Genomic DNA, 18,265 nt, shown 5'->3' with positions numbered 1-18,265 from the left:
TGTTATCTCCTATCTGCAGAAAATAAATCAAGGAACAACCCAAGGAGCAGAAAAACAAATTTGCAACTATAAAATTGGAAACCGGTAAAACAAATAAATTGTAATGGGAATATATAATTCCAAGTAAGGCTTAATTGACTAAATATGTCGGTTAATTAATTATAAGATTAAAATTTTATATTTAATGATATAAGATGGAAAATTTATTATAAGTTTAAAAGTTAAATGACAGTCGAATTACTAACGGTAATTAAAACATTACTTGGTTCAAAAAATAAAAAAGCTTAGGCTCCTAGGTAGGCTCGGAATTTGGGTCACCATCCGGGTAGACCCGTCAGGACCAAACTGAAACAAGCACGTTTGTGCTCTCAACTTATTTATTTATTTATTTATTTTATAAAATTAAATTACATTTCTTTTTGTTAGATATTAAAATTGAAGACTTAACATAGGTTTTTAGCAGGGTTTATGGCAGCCAACTCCCGGCTGATTTGTGTCTCTCTCCAGGCCCCTTGTTTGTTCTTCTTTATTTTCATTGATAGATACCTAAATTCATCTTTCTTTTCTGAATTTTCTGTGTCACGTTTCAATAATTCTTTTACCTCCATTAAATTTCTGTATTTCCTCCTCAATTTTTGTTAGTTTAGACAATATTCGCTAAACATGTGGAGAAATTTATCGAAACGATCTTACTTAAGAAAGTTTAAGATTTTATCCGAATCCCATTCTTCTTCGAAAACTAGTTATGGTGTAATATTTCCCCAAGATTCTATTTTTCTTGCAAATTCAATACCTCTTCTTAACAGAAATATTTGGAACTATGATATGGGTCTCTCTCAAGAATTGATTTTCTGGAGAAAGCCTGAATTGGGCATCCCAAAACTTGCTATTTCGAGCGAAATGTTCGGATTTTGTAGAAACGCTAGGAGTTATGGCAGTGCTGCTGAGGCTCTAGTTTCCACTTCTGAAGAAGATGTCGACGAAGTCCAAGAGTTAATCGAGGAGATGAACAAGGAAATCGATGTGAAAGAATCGCAGCAAAAACAACAAAAAATGGTGGGAGGAATGGGAGTAGGTAAGTATAACGCTCTTAGGCGGAGGCAAATAAAGATGGAGACTGAAGCATGGGAAGATGCGGCTAGAGAATACCAAGAGCTTTTAGTGGACATGTGTGAGCAAAAATTGGCGCCTAATTTGCCGTACATCAAGTCATTGTTCTTAGGGTGGTTTGAGCCATTGAGGGATGCCATTGCTGCTGAGCAGGATTTGTGCAAGGATGGGAAGAATCGTGGTGCGTATGCGCCTTATTTTGATCACTTGCCTGCAGGAATGATGGCAGTTATTACAATGCATAAGTTGATGGCATTGTTGATGACTGGAGGAGGGAATGGCAGTGCCAGAGTAGTGCAAGCTGCATGTCATATTGGCGAAGCCATTGAACATGAGGTTGGGTGGCGCACAAAATTGTTTAATTTTTAACTTTACTTGTGTTGTCTCTTGAAATATGAATGATCCATTTTTAACGACTGCTTCTTATTTGTTTATTATCAAGCATTGATAAGATTTGTTTTCTGTTTTAATTGTTTTAACTTGTTAACGGATTTTGAAACATGCTTTGTTCATCTAAACTGAAGCATACGAAAATGGTCAGTTAGGTGCCTTGAAAACTGAAGCATACGAAAATTTGTTTTCTGTTTTAATTGTTTTAACTTGTGTACGGATTTTGAAACATGCTTTGTTCATCTAAACTGAAGCGTACGAAAATGGTCAGTCAGGTGCCTTGAAGCTGAAAAGTATGGCAGAGATCCAGAGCGAGAGATTAATTATACGGAAAAAATAGTTATTATGGAATTTCTGATTTCTTGATGAGGAATTTTTCTGCTTTCTCTGGTCGTTGTTTGTTATTTAGAATCATGTTCATGGATATCATTTTACTTGTCTACTGTAGGCTATCATTGAATAGTGTTGTATAGAGTTTCCGGTGGATTCTATTGAAATTGTTTCTGTACTTGAGTTAGCTTTAGATTTTCATGTTCTGGCTGATGAGATTTTTGCATTTGCTTTGGGGGGTTACAGAAAACTCGTATCTTTCTTTTGACTGATAATCATCGGGAGAGTGGTCTAATACGATGTCAATTGTTTAGGGGTCAGATATTTAGCATTGCATTCTTGTATGCTCGAAGTATTGCATTCTTGTATGCTCGAAGTCATTGCATGTAAATTCTTGCTGAATTTTCAATGGATTCAAGGATCTCAATATTCTTTGGTCATGCTGCAGTGATGTTCTCAAAATAGCTGAAATTTCCAAGTGATGTATTTCTTTGATGACTTTTCGATGCCATATTTCCCTTTGGATCAAAATATAGACAAATTTTTGAGTTTAACTTCGTATATAAAGTATATGTGCTCGTCATATTTGCTGAATTTTTTCCTTTAGCCCGTATTATACTCAAACCAGATTATATCATTAAATTCTACTTTCTATATGAAAATAAAGAAACTTTTGTAGCCTCTATGTGTATGTTTCACGTAAATGTTCAATAATCACTATTGTTTGTTGATCAGGCCAGGATACACAAGTTTTTAGAGAGTTCCAAGAGAAAAAATGCACTAAATAGAATTTCTGGAGAAGATCCTGATAATGCAGTAAATGAACAAGTGAAACTTAGAAAAAAGGTTACAATGTTGATGAAGAAACAAAGAGTGCAGCAAGTTAGAAAAATTGTGAAGCAACAAGATGATTTTAAGCCCTGGGGCCAGGATAATCATGTAAAGGTAGCTGAGATACCAACAGGACGACTTCTACATGTTGCTTGGAAGTAGAATTGTCCATGAAGTAATGCTTTATCTTACAGGTTGGCTGCCGGTTGATTCAGATATTGATGGAAACAGCCTACATTCAACCTCCGGTTGATCAATTTGAAGATGGACCTCCTGATATTCGACCTGCATTTGTGCACACTCTCAGATCTGTAGAAACACAGTGAGTAAAACGATATGTTGTCACTCTGGAGGTACAAATTTGTCCACTTTGAATGACACTGACTGGTTATGATTTATAGGAAAGGCCTTAGGAGATATGGGGTGATTGAGTGTGACCCGCTAGTTCACAAAGGCCTGGAGAAAACTGTAATCACAACTACTCACACCTTCCATGTTTTATATTTCTTCCAATATAATACGTGAATGTGTTACAAATTGGAACTTTTTCCTGAGGAACATATATTCTCTCTTATTATCTTTTTATGAATTTATGGATCACACACTGGTGATTTTGATAGCCATAATTATCTAGTTTTAATTTATTTTATGCAGGCGAGGCACATGGTGATTCCATATATGCCAATGTTGGTTCCTCCATTGAATTGGACGGGGTGGGATATTCTTTCCTCTTTTTCATTAGTTTTTATATTTAGAATTCTAAATAAAAGTGTTTCTCCCTGTCTTTTGTGTTTGTTTTTTCCGTAAAATTTTGGGGATTTTAAGATCATCAAGAAAGATCAACTTCGAGAGTCAGAGTTCCATAAATTAGAGCGAGTAGACTAGAGCATTGAGTAGGTCCCCTAATGAAGATGATAAATAGACATTTTCAATAAGTCATTATCTTAGTTTATCTCACCTTTTATTTTAGCCTTAAATATATATTCTCAACACCTTCTGGATAGTATTTTGCAAGCTACTTGATTTTTAATTTTTAAATAGAGTTATAAACTTTTTGCTAATGTACGCGCTTTCCTTTTGTTTTCTTTTTTATTATATGTTACTAATTTCGTGGAAATTCAGCTCTGTTGTACTGGGTTTTGTGTCCTGGGGTATGATGATACGATCTTTTTATCTTTTGATGAGGGGAAACCGAGGAAACATTTTTAAACTTAACTTATTAACTCTGTCTGGTCAATGGACGTTAATAGATGGACATTATTTTTATCTATAATCTAATTCAAATGTACCATGTTAAATTCACTGATCTAATAGGATCTTATGTGTAAGCTCTGTTCCAATAAAGTTTTGAAGATTGAACGGTTAATTTTGTCCCCTTGTATCACGGTTGACAAACTAAAACCAGACATTGAAAACTATGTCTTCATTGCAAATATAAGTATAAAATTACAGATTTAACATCAGTGGAGTTTGGTTTGTGGCAATACCTCTCTGTATTCTTGTAGAATGTAAAATATGAACTTGTTATAGCCAAATGTACATGAATGTCGATATTATTTATCAAAATTCTTTCCGCCTTCCACTCATTGGGGCCATCACTGGTCTAAATTTTATGATGTGACTAGAGCTATATATTTATTTGCCAAGAATATCTTATTAACAATCTCATGTGACATTTTAACTGCGTTTTCATGTCACGATTTGCATTTAGGAGGCTTATGTGCTGTGAATCCTTCCTAACGTCGTATATGAGAGTCGAGATCACCTACGGAAAAACGAAAGTAGGCTACAAGAAGTTGGTTTTCATTAAAGATGCTTCATGCATGTTTTTCAATTAATCTGCCGTAAGGCTCTGTATTGCAGAAACCAGCTGCTTCTAATATGAGCATAATTGTATTTGTTGGTCCTCACTGCATCTATGTTGATTAGGTTGGTAAAATATTGATAGGTATGAAAGAGGAGCTTATTTGTTTCTGCCGTCATATATCATGCGCACCCATGGGGCAAAACAACAACGTGATGTTATTAAACGAACTCCAAAATTGCAGTTAGAACCTATTTTCCAGGTTTGGTACCCTCGGCTTTCCCAATTCAATACTTTTTGTACTATTTTTTTTAATAATCTGATCGGGAGATCAGCATGCTAGCTATCATTTTTCAATCATATCGAATGAATATTAACATTTTGATTTCTTATGACACCACATTATTTCTACTAATTTTTCATTTCTTACAGACGCTTAATGCACTTGGCTCTACCAAGTGGAAGGTGAATAAAAGAATGCTTAGTGTTATTGACAGAATCTGGGCTAATGGAGGCCGGCTTGCTGACTTGGTTGACCGTGAAGATGTGAGTGACCTTAAATATAACTCTAATTGACTCCAATATTTCCTGTCTTTTTTTTCGGATCTTCTTTCATTTTGTTCATGATTTGTTTTTCTCGATGCTACTAATATCTTTAAACATATCATAAGGACGACGTCAATAAATTTCTCATGCTTAATACTTCAAATAACGTCCATTCAGGTTCCTTTGCCAGAGGAACCAGATACAGAAAATGAGGTAGCGATGAAGAAGTGGAAGTGGAAAGTTAAAGCTGTGAAAAAAGAGAACAGAGAGAGGCATGCACAGCGATGCGAAATAGAACTTAAACTTGCCGTAAGATGCTACCTTTTACATTTTCATTGGCTTTTGAAATGTTGTTAATTGAGTATAAACTAATTGTCATTTGATAGAACAGGTGGCTAGAAAAATGAAGGATGAAGATGGATTTTACTATCCTCACAATTTAGATTTCAGAGGACGTGCATATCCCATGCACCCATACCTGAATCATCTCGGCTCTGATTTATGCCGAGGAATTCTAGAATTTGCAGAAGGACGCCCGCTTGGAAAGTCGGGGATACGCTGGTTAAAAGTACATTTAGCTAATTTATATGGAGGTGGAGTCGACAAATTATCTTATGACGGCCGGATATCTTTTGCTGAAAACCATTTGGAGGATATTTTTGATTCTGCAGACCGGCCTCTTGAAGGGAAGCGCTGGTGGTTAGGTGCGGAGGATCCTTTCCAATGTTTGGCTACATGCATGAACATATCTGAAGCATTAAGAAGTCCATACCCTGAGACTACTTTATCTCATATGCCAGTACACCAGGTAACAAGTCAATCGAATTAAAGATTTGATCATCGAATCCATGCCATAAATGTGTCGACCAAGTGTATCTGGAACTATAGTCTGGCTTGTTTAACTTATTTACTTTCTACCCGTGATTTATGCAAGAGTGTTTGTGAGGAGCGGAGTGAAACTCTTGAGTGGAAATGCAAGTAACCTGATACGTATTCCTCATGTGCTTTGAGCATTTTATTCAATTTTTCAACTATATCTAGTACCTTATGCTGAAGAATTTAGTTCACTTTATTCTTAATTATTTTTTCTTTCATAAGCTTGGTGTTGCACCACCATTCTGCTGGGAAACCTTATTTTAGGCCATTTATTGGAAAATATAACCATCATTTTCAGCGAGATATTTATTTTAGTATGCTTGTTTGTGTTATAAATGCTAATTACTTGTTGACACTGATTGTCGATGCTTTGTTTCTAATTTAATTCTCAAGGATGGTTCATGTAATGGCTTGCAACATTACGCTGCCCTTGGAAGAGACAAGGTAATATACCTCATCGAGTATTTATCCAATCTTGCTTCAGTGTATATGGCGGCTGCTGATCTTATATATAATCATTGGCACTCCTTGCCTATTCCCCATGACACCTTTATTTCTGGGCAATGGCCAACATATAAATAAATGGTATGAAGCTGACAGATCTAAATAGAAGTTCACCTTGCTTTAAACAAATTTAGTTTTGGCCTCTGGAATCATTGAACTTGATTTTATATTAGGTATTATGATTCTATCCCCTGGATTTGGAAATTGGAACCATCATTTCGTATCCTAAATTTGATAGATACCGTTAGGATTACATTTGGAAGGATAATAATAAAAGTTGTTTCATAATTTTGTAACATGGTATTATTTGTGTTCAGTTGGGGGCAGCGGCTGTCAATCTTGTTACAGGGGATAAGCCTGCTGATGTTTACTCTGGAATTGCTGCTAGGTGAGCAGTAGTATCAATATTATTCATTTTTTTCTTCTCTATGATAATATAACCCCATGTCAGCAATCTATCTTATAAGGAATGCACCGTTGAAAATTGTATTAATGAATTCCATTTCTAATAAAAAATTGTAGAGTGCTTGATATTATGAAGAGAGATGCGGCAAAAGACCCTGCAACTGATCCAAATGTTAAGCGTGCAAGGCTGTTAATCAACCAGGTTCCATGCTGCTTTATTAACTTATTGTTCGATGCTTTTGTTCCTATAATCTTTTAGTTGATGGTATTTTTGTTATCATATGCTTCTAAATAAAATTCATATGTTACAGGTGGATAGAAAGTTAGTCAAGCAAACGGTAATGACATCAGTATATGGCGTCACTTATATTGGTGCACGTGAACAAATCAAGAGGAGGTTAAAGGAGCGAGGTGCTATTGAGGATGATGCAGAATTATTTGCGGCAGCTTGCTATGCTGCAAAAGTCAGTCAGTACTGCTAAATTTATTTTACAAATAAAATAGCGTGTATGAATTATGGTACTGGTCTATGGTACATCCGGCTTTGTTCTGACATCCTTTTAATTTTCAAACAGACAACTTTGACAGCCTTAGGAGAAATGTTTGAGGCGGCACGAAGCATAATGAGTTGGTTGGGAGACTGTGCCAAGGTTCATTTGATACATTTTTTAAGCATTAATTTTATTTAGTAAAGCATTTTAGCAGTAAGATACTTAATATTCAAGAAGCGACACAGTAAATCATCATTTTCAGATTATAGCCACGGAGAATGAACCTGTACGTTGGATAACACCACTTGGGCTCCCTGTTGTGCAGCCTTACCGCAAATTAGGAAGGCACCTGGTATGTTCACATACATTTTTTATCTGTTGCAGCTGTTCTTCAGACACCATCAGCAACTGAATGTAACGTGATCATGTCGAAGATACTTGTTTTTCACATATTCATTATTAAGAATTTATTCTTGTACTGTGCAGATTAAGACTTCTCTTCAGGTTCTTACATTGCAACGTGAAACCGACTCGGTAGGTTCCACATGTTTCTTGATATTTCCCATCGAGAAGCCTGTGCTTGTGTAACAGCGTCCTGAGTTGCATGCTGTATTTTTTCATGATTATCAAAGGTGTTGCCTAAGCGACAGAGAACAGCTTTCCCCCCAAATTTCGTTCACTCTCTCGACGGTTCCCATATGATGATGACTGCCATTGCCTGTTCAGAGGCGGGTTTAAACTTCGCAGGTCTTTTAAATTATTTCCTACTACTATATATTTAATTTCTGGTGGTTATCGTGTTTCTCGTTCAATATCTGTTGCGGTAATGTCAATAACTTTGACCCTGATTTTTATCTCAGGAGTGCATGATTCATACTGGACTCATGCATGTGATGTTGACAAAATGAGCAAGATTCTCAGGGAGAAGTTCGTCGAGCTCTATGGGGCACCAATTTTGGAAAATGTAAGCCTTTTTTCGTATCATGAATCATCATTTTGAGACCCCAAGCTTATATGAACTTTGTTCTTTCTTTTCAGTTGTTGCAGGATTTTGAACGTGCTTTTCCAAATTTAAACTTCCCTCCTTTACCCGAACGGGGAGATTTTGACCTCAGGGAAGTCCTGGAATCGACCTATTTTTTCAACTAGGAATAACAAGTTGCTGCTTAGACTACTGCCACCCCATATGAAAGAGCCTCAAGTGACCATCATCTGGGTAGAACTGCAGCCAGGACCGGCCCGCTCTTGTACATATTTCGCTTAAAAGAACTGGAAATCGAGCCATCTCGTTTTCCTCGAAGGAATTTATAAGATAGGCAAATCTCAAGTTACGAAGTTTCTAAGAGCTTCCAGGATTCATGTATGAAGCACCGATCAAAAGGTTTCTCATACAAATTTACGGTGGTTGAAAGATGGCGAAAAGGAAGCACTGTTCTGTATGCTGCGAGAATTGTCAACTCAAATTCAACAAATATACATGTAATTTTTTGAATCTTTCCAGTCAAATGGAAAAAGATGGGATTTGATATTGTTTGGAACCAGTAGCTGTGGCCTGATGTTTGTTGTATGATTCAATGTATGGTTCATTTTTTCTTGTGCCTCTATTTTTTTCTAGGTATTGTATTAATAACAGATAGCATACGAGATTTATATAACATAATCACGAGTGACTTTTTCACTCCTAGGGTTAACTGACGGCGACACCAGTGGGAGTTTATTTCCTACCTTTGTGTAGGTTTTCATCTCTAAATCTACGAATGGTGCTTCTTTGCACGTGCATTCAGTCGTTATGGATCCAGAAGAAGTAGCGCAGCGCAGCGCGACTTGGTCATGGATTCAAAATTATCCAAGCAGCATTGTGAATAACAAACCCCAGCCATCGAAGACGAGGCGTTGACGGTCGGAGAACAACGCATTGGAAACTGTTTGATAGCAAAGGTTTTCTCGTCTAAACTCATCGTCCGTGAAGCTTTTGTGCAACAAATCCCTTGTATGATACAGGCAAACATATAGAGATTGGCGTTGTGGGAGAGAATATGTGCCTCTTGGACTTCAAATCACAATCACATGTTCCTCTTGGACTTCAAATCACAACAGGATAGAAACGGGCTATCTCAGGAGGACCTTGGATTATATTTCGAAACCTTACCATATTCCGAGAGCCTCGCGGAATGCAGACTCCAAATAAGATGAGCTTTGATGATCTGTCTATTTGGGTCCGATGTTCAACCTACCGTTGGTCCTCATGCATAAAGATTTCCTCGAGCAAGTGGGCAGTAAAGTGGGAGTTGTAGAGGAGGTCCACACTCGGGAAAATGGCCTTGCCATGGGGCGGTATGCACGCATAAAGGTAAGCATTGATATCACTAAGCCATTGTAGAGGCATATACGAATCTCTATAAATCAGGATGCAGATGATGTAATTGTTCTTATATCATATGAAAGACTACCTGATTTTTGCTATAATCATGGATATATTGGCCACTCGTTTTGGGATTGTGAGACGGCCCGTTGGAGATTGGAAAACTCATATATGGCAGTTGGTTGAGGGCCTCCTCTGTGGGGAGACAAATCACGCCCAGGTTCTTTGCAGAAGTGGAACGGGCAGCGAGGGGTACCCCAGACAGTTGTTCTTCTGGGTGGGGAGGGGGGGGGGGTGGGGTGGGGGGCGGGGACAGGAAACGAGGGAGAATAATTAAGTGGACACCCAAGCTCAGACCAGCGCAACTCAACCGACTCAATTAGTATTTAAAATAATCCCCACGATATTAATTAATTAATAAGTTTTTATATTAAACCGGTGTACTTGATCGACATAAATGCAAGTGGGGCTTGACTTATATCAACGTTGACAAGTTATCTTCCAAATGTGTTTTGCCGGCCGTTCTGACATAATGATTGGAATAATTGTTCATTGTTGCAAACGACACGGAAACAAGCCAAAAAGAACAACTACTCCCATTCAACGCGGTTTAGTCGATTTGGTCAAGTTTTCCTCATACAATCATATGTTCTTTTAAATTCACTATACTCCAGAAAACTCGAAAGAAACCTATAGAACTCTGTAGTATTGAAGGAGTCTAGTATGGCTTCTTTTGTAGTAGAGGATTTCGTTGGGAACGGATGCCTTAAAGAACTACTGCCAAGGTTGTTGGAAGAAGGGTGGGATGATGTGCCCACTTTGAAGTTGATGAACTCTGAAGACATGGAAGACATTGGCATGACTCAACAGCACAAGGTTTAGTTTTTTAATCAGAATCTTGTCAAGATTCCTTGTTTCCAGAAAAATTGCTACTGTTTCATCAAGGTTTTCAGAGTTAAATTTTGGTGATTATCTCAAGTTTTTTGTATGACAAAGATCTTCAAGAAAAGTTCAGCTAGAATTAATGTAACATAAACCTGCGTATTGTGATCAAGATGTTCCAAGGAAATACAATTTTACCATGTTGATTGTTGGTTCTTTCTGCATCAGAAAATTTATAAAATACAAATAAAGTAAGGACGGATCAAGAACTTGGACGAGAGGTGAAATTTATATTTTTTTTAAAAAAACTTGGTCATAAATTTTGAACTCTTTTCATTTGAGGAGAACCCTATTTTTACATCTACATTTATGCTGATGAATAAATCGATATATTTCTGTATTTTCACTTTTATGCTATAAAGGATAATGATGTAACAATTCAAATTTCACAGCTTTCGATATGTATGTCTCTAACTAATTTCACCCTTTACTTACTCAAGATTTCTGAATACTTTTATCTCTGCTACTCAAGAATGCACTAGAAATTAGGTCATACTTACATGATCGTGCACTAATGCAATATGGAGACAAATTAGAGGCCACACAAAAATGCCTACCTGAGATTCTTAGCTTCAGTAGTGCGGACCTTTCTGCACAATTTGGTATGAAACGAGGCCATACTGCTCGTTTCACAGACCGCACCAGTGCTTGTGCTGCAGATCCTTTGCCACCATCATATAACCTTCCACCAAGAAGAAGAAACACGATTTCTACAGTCGGCTCTGGAAAACTGTCCAGTATGAGAAAAAATAGCGATGGAGTCGATGATTCTGCATCAAAACAATCTATGGCAAGTTTCAAGAATGTTGATGGATATATGTTTAAGGGAATTGTAGCAGCAGTGCCTGAAGAACCTAGAGCTTGCGGTTGTGTGTCGCCTCCCCCAATCGTGGAAAATGTGGCTCCTTATTCGAGTATTGAGAATGTCTCAGTTCAGAGGCTTGCTCCCGAGTATAAGATTGGATTTGAGCGTTTGATCAAAACGAAGACACCTCCAATGAAGGCTTCTGAAATATGGCGTGAGAAACCAGCTATTCTTCTCTGTATCCGCCGGCCTGGGTATGTTTTGATAAATGTACTGCATTGACAGCTCCATTCTACCTATTAACAGCACTCACATGGTGGTCGAAGATCACTAGAACACACATTTTCTTGAGCATGGTCTTGACACATGCTTTGAAACCAGGTGCATTATGTGTAGAGCTGAAGCCCATCAGCTGTATTCCAAGAAACCAATATTTGATGCTATTGGGGTTCAACTGTATGCTGTTCTTCATGAGCATATAGAAACAGAGGTACACTTTTTGATCACATGACATAATTAACCACCTTTCGCAGATTATTTATGTATGCTCTAAATCATTGAGATAAATGGTTCAGGTAAAGGATTTCTGGCCTAGATACTGGGGCGGGGTTGTGCTCTTTGACAGGGGACAAGAGTTTTTCAAGGCTTTAGGTGGAGGGAAGCTACTCAAGGACAAGTTCATCTCTGGTTTCTTGCTCAATCCGAGAGCCATTGCAAATTACAAGCGAGCAAAAGCTATTGGAGTGGATCAAAACTTTAAAGGTGAAGGGGAGATCAAGGGTGGACTCTTCATAGTTGGGAGAGAAAAGAATGGCATAGCTTATCAGTTCATTGAGAGAAACTTCGGCGACTGGGCACCACTGGCTGAAATTATAGAGATCTGCACTCGTATCCAGGTAGGTGTTATGGTTAAGAGGTATAACAAATAACACGAGATGACCATTAAATCAAACAAGCTTCTAAAAGGATTTCTGTGCTTCTGATGTTTTATGCTTTAAGCACTAGTCTTTGACCTGAAAACTGCGGCTTCATTTCTATGCAGAACCCACCCGATAGCCAGTCTGAGGCGACAAAATCGATAAAAGGTGTAGAAAAATGAATCCTCAATTGTCAGAAGAAGAGAAAGTTTGGCTAGAGCTTCAATGTCTATCCATGGTTTGAATTTCCCCTCGATGAATTTTATAGGTAATTGCCAGTTTGTGAAACTCGTGTCCATGTATTCTTGTGATGGACGAAAGTTTAGTTGTTGTGTTGTTTAAGATTTTTTTTCATGCTTGCTCCCAATTCAGATTGTTCAAGAACTTAAATCACAGAAAATGGATATGTAATCACATTGTGCTGCTGTTATTTATCCCATAAAAAGCCAATTACCGATTAAATGCACATGTTGATGGTAGAATTTCATTTTGATTCATAGAAAATTTTGAAAATGTTCTGAAAACAAATACAGTGGGTTTCTAAAACACCCAAGTGATAATTTTCGCAAAACATGACAAATGCGAAATAAATTCGAAAGTACAGGTAAATCGTCCTTTTCCCTGTTAGGAAATTACAAGAATTTGAATTCCTCAGGAGTCAGGACCCCACAGAGTATCAAATAGAAACATCATTACTACAATCAATAGCCAAAATAACTACAGATAACAGTGAAAAGCTAACTCCTGTAAGAAGCATCAGGCACAGAAGGATCACAGGGGACCTGGAGAAGAACTCTTAGCCTTCCACTTCTTTCTAGATGGAGTACAACGAAGAATACTTTGATTCATTTAGTGCCGGGGTATAAGGTCAGGGATAAGGAATAGGTGATCCCAGATCTAACAGAAGGAATACAATAATTTGCTCAGCTATTCACATTCGACAAGGAGTAAGGGAGGGCCACAACTGAAATACTGAAATATGAATCAGGTTTCAGCTTTCATGTGTACGAGTGGTGGAGAATCTGACGGCGGAACAAAGAAAACTGAAGTCAGATTAACATCTTAATCTATTAATGAAGCTAGATTTGAGGATATGCAAAATACCACTTAAATCTTGTTCATCAATAGTTGGACTTGAGTTGAAGCCCATTTGAACAACGTTGTGAAGCTCATCTTCCCAGGCGTTGGGAACCTGCTGATGATGACACCAGAATATCATAAAATAAATTCCTTCTATATGCCCTCAAAATAAGCTTATTTTGGAAGGCAACATGCTAATTCTTCCGCCGTATTACACTACTTGAGGGAATAATCAATTAGAGCTTTACTTGTGATGAAGGTTCTTTGAACTTTTCACCAACAGCAGTTGATCGAAGATTAATTGCTCTTCGAAGGGCGTCTGAAGAGTTTCCTAAACCAGGAATGCCTGATTGAATTAGTGTGGGTTGTGATGGATGTAGAGGAGGATAAAGCACATTCATATCAGGAGGAAAAGTTAATGAAGACGGCAGACCAGTTCTAGGTTGAAGGACCTGTTATTGATTATTACTTGTATTAGATACACAGGAAATTAGGTAGTCAATTGCAAAGTGGGTGGGATACGACAGTCATATGCTTACATCTTTAGCTAGGAATGCTTCGATGTTGAATTCGAGCCGTGGATTAACTGTCGCAAGCTTCATGGACAGGAACTGAAAAGAAACATGAACGCACTACCATTAACGATCTTTAAACTTTCAATTCATACACAACAAGAATTTACTGTTAAAAGTATAGAACTGTTGGTGAACCACCTCCTGTGAACTTGCTTTTTTGGGATAAGGTGTAACTGAAATGGTATTGATGAAAAGAAACATGAACGCACTACCATTAACGATCTTTAAACTTTCAATTCATACACAACAAGAATTTACTGTTAAAAGTATAGAACTGTTGGTGAACCACCTCCTGTGAACTTGCTTTTTTGGGATAAGGTGTAACTGAAATGGTAATGATGCCAGGAGATGACAAGTTTATAATGTAATCCCTGTTACTTTCCACTGAATTGGTATTGAATGCTTATTTCCAGGCCATTGTTGACAAACTGGTCTTGATGCATGTATGCATCTTTTTCATTATTTCTGGACGTATATTTCATGATCTGTGGCTTACAAGTATAGGGATGTGCATTCAATTTTAAAATTATTGTCAGGCCACCTCCATGAGCTCGAGTTTTTGGGTTAAAGGGGTAAACTACAGTCATTAATATTAGCATTTTCAGTGAATATTGAAATATGGACCTCATCATATTCACAAAACTTACTGATTCACAAAACTTACTGATTTCCCAGTGTGAACCAAGTCTTTTTTTGTGGGAAAAGTTTGTTAATATTTTCTTGATAGTTAAAATACTGCGTTGAGAGAGTCTCTTTGCCAAAGCTCTATCATTGAAACTCTCCACGATAAAAATGCTAAGCACTTTTAGAAACTCATGAATGATATTGTACAATAATTGCATAACAAGAAGAATTTGAGAGTAACCATCACATACCTCCACCTGTCGCTGCAGTGATTGCACATAATTGATGATCTCATCCAGCATAACTGCTTTTCCTGTAACCTGCCAGGGAAGACGCGTAGGTATTGTACACATAACGTCCAAATGGCAATAAGACTTGATCAACACTACTGAGTACTAACCTTGCTGCAACCAGGAACGAGATCCTGAAGGTACTTCATCCTTTCACTGATCTTTTCCCTCCTCACCTACATCGGAAAACAGTAAATCTAATGTCAAAACCAAATGACATTTCTCACTAAATCGGCATAGTCCACAGACTTCCAATAAACGAAATTCATTACAACTAGGGGTATTTGATTTGAATTTGAAGTTATTGGGTCGAACTCGAACAAGGGGAACTCGAGCCATAATTTGAATAAGATTTGTAATTAAATTTGAACCAAATGAATAAAGCTCAAATTCAATCCCATAAAAGTTCAATTTTCAAACTTCTAATCAAGATTTAAGGTGGCTAAAAAACTTTGATCTGTATCTTGATACAAAACTATGAGTAACGTTCCCCTCAATTCAGTTCATTTTACCATAGCACAACAGATGAACTTTGTAAAGCCATTACCCTTTCAGCAAGACTGTGGCTGTTTGTGGCCTGACCTCTTCGTGCTCTAACATGTATATATTCTTCCTTGGGTATATCTGATCCTTGGGATCCCTGCTTACCTTGTTTGCCAACAGGTTTACTGCTCGAAGCTGGGTCTTGATCGCCCTTTGGTTTACTTTCAACATGGTCCTTTTCTGTTTCAACACATGGCTTTGGGGCTTCCTTTTTTTCATTCTGGAACACAAACACAAATTAAATCAACAAATTAAGGATGCTGATGAAGTTAAGATGTGTGGGAGTATTAAAATAATGAAAGCTATAGATGTCTATCCAATGAATGGCGCTAAACATGTTCATTCTACCTGAGCAATTCTCTTCCTTTTCTTGGAGCCAAGCCCTTGACCAGAATCCTCCACGGCTGCACCTTCAAACTTCTCTATTGGATCACGATTATTAAATTCATCCATACCAGACTCATTACGCAATATATCAACTGCATTTTTCACTTCATCTCGAGACCGAAGAAAATTTCCACACTTTTTCTCATTCTGGAGTGGGCTCATTTCCGTGCCATGCTCGACAGGAAATGAAGCCTCTTTAGAAGCTTCAGCCAAGTTCATTTCATATCCATTACCTCGAAAAATCTCATGTGGCCCTTGCATTGAAGCAAAAGTGTGAGAATATGGATTCAGAGGATCTGGAATGGTGAAGGAATTCATCATTTCCCCAAAATTCCCTCCACTGAAGCTCGAAAACCTCGCTGCTCGTTCGATAAAAGCTGAATCCGCTGGAAAGTGAGGCAAGCTCTGATGAATCATCCCCGGAACAGCAGGTAGAAAGACACCGCTTCTAAGGATTTGATTTGGGTTCCAACCAAGATTAGCTCGTACCGAATCAAGATTACTCAAAGTTTCACTATTTGCTTGCTGGTCCCAATTCTGAGGGCAAAAAGAATCAACCATTGAGGCAGCGGAGCAAGCAGAAGGCTCTACCGTTGAATTGTTCATTGGAATCATTTCAACAGATGTATTTGTCAGACTGTTTCCATTCACTTGCCAGTTCGAGGATAAATTACATGCAAGATAGTTTCCAGGATTTTCAGTCTCCTTCTCCGACTCAATGGCGGCAACCATATCCATTTCTTCCGCTCAAAACTTTAAGATACTCCGAGATAGTATTAATTACACCTCTTCTTAGGCCTACTGACTCAAAATATGACCTGGAAAAAGGGTAAAAATAGGCAAACACACTAAGAAAAGAGTCCCCGGAAAAACAAGAATAATAATCAGCTCCCTGTATTAGAATGAACAGCTTTAATTTGAATCAAAATGGTTAAAGAAGATATAAGGGGTATAAAGATAGACAGAAAGTAAAAGATTTAGAAAGCATTGCTTGATTATTTTCCTAGACATGTTTCAAGAGTAGAATTCAACATTCAAACTAGTCTTTCGAAAACATCTAAAAAGAGGTAAAAAATAGTGCCGCCTCCACAATTTTATAACTCATGAATAGCTGAAAAACACCATAAAGAGAAACGATTTTATCACGAGCCACCATAATAAAACAACTGCTTCAACTATTTCCAGAGCTTTTCACAGAAATTAAAGCAACCTTTCAAAAAAATTTAAGCAATTTAATACCATTGATGCCGGAAAAAACAGCGCAGTTCAATAAAGAGATCAAGAAAGCATTCAGAAACCAGTCAATCGAAGCAGTGGACGCATTGGTTTCAGCATCATAAATACTAGCACCACACTCATTCATTCATTCAGAAAAAGGCAACCCAGTAAGCAAGTACCATGAAGCACAGAACTAAAAGTGGGAAAAGGTAAAAAAAAAAAAAGATGCAAGATACCATTTTTAGGATTGCATTCCGTCCTTTTGAACACTTCTGTAATTATTTGAAGAGCCCTTCTTTTCCACCAAGAAAGAAAGACCTTTTTCTTTTTGTTGAATTCTTGACCGTACCACTGTTTAAAGCTCAGGCTGTTATGTAATAATACACACTGACAGCGAGCATTCATTCAACAAAACAATAAATAAAGAGAGAGAGGAGGGGGCGGGGGAACAAGATCAAGAATCGTAGCTAGTAAATGAAGATGAAAGAGAAAAATTGGTATTTAAAGAATGTGAAAAGGAAAGCTTAATAAGAAAGATGCTGCATTTATACCCATTACTCAAAGAGAGTTCTTGATGATTTAACCAGTAACAACCCCCATCTCTCTTGCGTTAAAAATTGAAATATCTCTGGGGTGAAAGTGTGTTTAAATTTATGTATTTTTGCATATAAAAAAAATGGGTATTGTTTTTGTCTTTAAGGAAGATCAAAATCTTGTACTGAGAGTGAGTACTACGAGATATGACTGATTTAAAATTTGAATGAATGTCTAAGTTGACTTCCTTCGGTTGTGCGAGTGGTTACAACTATGTTGATACCATAAGCGTCAAAAAATAGACTAATTTGAAAAGTTTCTCAAGCAATGTCAAAAGATTGTAAATTATTTCTAAACGAAATCGTGTTTGTCACAACCCACAATACAATCATGAGTGAAATGCGATGTTTGAACTATATTGAGATTCAAAAATTTTGATTTTGTTAAAAAAAAAAATTTTGTAAATGATAAATGTTTGATCGTAAAAGTAGATAATCAAATAGCATTAGTAGAAAATTCAATTTTGTTTTAACTCTCACACAAACCATAACAATATAATTCAAGGACAACGCAATTTTATTTGTAACTTTTTAAAATGTTCAAATATGATTCTCAAAATACAATAACATAACTTTTTTCCCTAAAGTCTCGAGTCGGAGTTAGTTTGGCGGATGTCGGTCCTCTTAAGATTTAAATTTTTT

General features: G+C 37.2%; 3 protein-coding genes across 9 annotated transcripts; 2 read left to right on the top strand and 1 right to left on the bottom strand.

The window, feature by feature from the left end:
• The first annotated feature begins 435 nt into the window (after nt 1-435).
• Nucleotides 436-9,889, top strand: LOC140809040 (DNA-directed RNA polymerase 1B, mitochondrial-like). Of its 2 annotated transcripts, XR_012113077.1 has the most exons (20): nt 436-1,446; nt 2,566-2,775; nt 2,856-2,983; nt 3,063-3,129; nt 3,316-3,374; nt 4,610-4,727; nt 4,898-5,011; nt 5,189-5,320; nt 5,403-5,819; nt 6,281-6,331; nt 6,709-6,779; nt 6,914-6,998; nt 7,108-7,260; nt 7,372-7,446; nt 7,550-7,639; nt 7,774-7,821; nt 7,920-8,034; nt 8,148-8,251; nt 8,326-8,766; nt 8,973-9,889. XR_012113077.1 is itself a non-coding variant. In XM_073166496.1 (19 exons), exons 1-19 carry the CDS (start codon nt 664-666, stop codon nt 8,434-8,436), a joined length of 2,931 nt encoding a protein of 976 aa, XP_073022597.1. In that variant the 5' UTR covers nt 436-663; the 3' UTR covers nt 8,437-8,955. The 2 variants fall into 2 exon arrangements, 1 of the variants encoding a protein (XP_073022597.1); XM_073166496.1 differs by lacking the exon at nt 8,973-9,889 and having other exon boundaries at nt 8,326-8,955.
• A 127-nt stretch (nt 9,890-10,016) lies between these two features.
• On the top strand, nt 10,017-12,736 carry LOC140809042 (uncharacterized). The gene is made up of 5 exons (XM_073166504.1): nt 10,017-10,525; nt 11,064-11,650; nt 11,778-11,886; nt 11,972-12,292; nt 12,439-12,736. The coding sequence occupies exons 1-5, from the start codon at nt 10,373-10,375 to the stop codon at nt 12,493-12,495; spliced, it is 1,227 nt and encodes a 408-aa protein (XP_073022605.1). The 5' UTR covers nt 10,017-10,372; the 3' UTR covers nt 12,496-12,736.
• Nucleotides 12,737-12,910: 174 nt separating this feature from the next.
• On the bottom strand, nt 12,911-17,620 carry LOC140809041 (transcription factor bHLH49-like). 6 transcript variants are annotated; one of them, XM_073166501.1, is made up of 10 exons: nt 17,267-17,620; nt 15,774-16,630; nt 15,430-15,645; nt 14,993-15,058; nt 14,844-14,912; nt 13,933-14,004; nt 13,827-13,845; nt 13,642-13,724; nt 13,418-13,508; nt 12,911-13,335 (listed from the first exon to the last, which is right to left on the bottom strand). In XM_073166501.1, exons 2-10 carry the CDS (start codon nt 16,548-16,550, stop codon nt 13,298-13,300), a joined length of 1,431 nt encoding a protein of 476 aa, XP_073022602.1. In that variant the 5' UTR covers nt 16,551-16,630; nt 17,267-17,620; the 3' UTR covers nt 12,911-13,297. The 6 variants fall into 6 exon arrangements, with proteins under 6 accessions (XP_073022602.1, XP_073022604.1, XP_073022599.1 ...); XM_073166503.1 differs by having other exon boundaries at nt 13,418-13,505; nt 17,267-17,618; XM_073166498.1 differs by having other exon boundaries at nt 13,642-13,845; nt 17,267-17,615.
• Between the last annotated feature and the right edge of the window lie 645 nt (nt 17,621-18,265).

The sequence above is a fragment of the Primulina eburnea genome, chromosome 13 (genome assembly GCF_022965805.1).
Source record: "Primulina eburnea isolate SZY01 chromosome 13, ASM2296580v1, whole genome shotgun sequence".
NCBI lineage: Eukaryota > Viridiplantae > Streptophyta > Magnoliopsida > Lamiales > Gesneriaceae > Primulina > Primulina eburnea.
The sequence above is the reverse complement of the archived record's forward strand: the minus strand, read 5'-3'. Positions and strand labels throughout refer to the sequence as shown.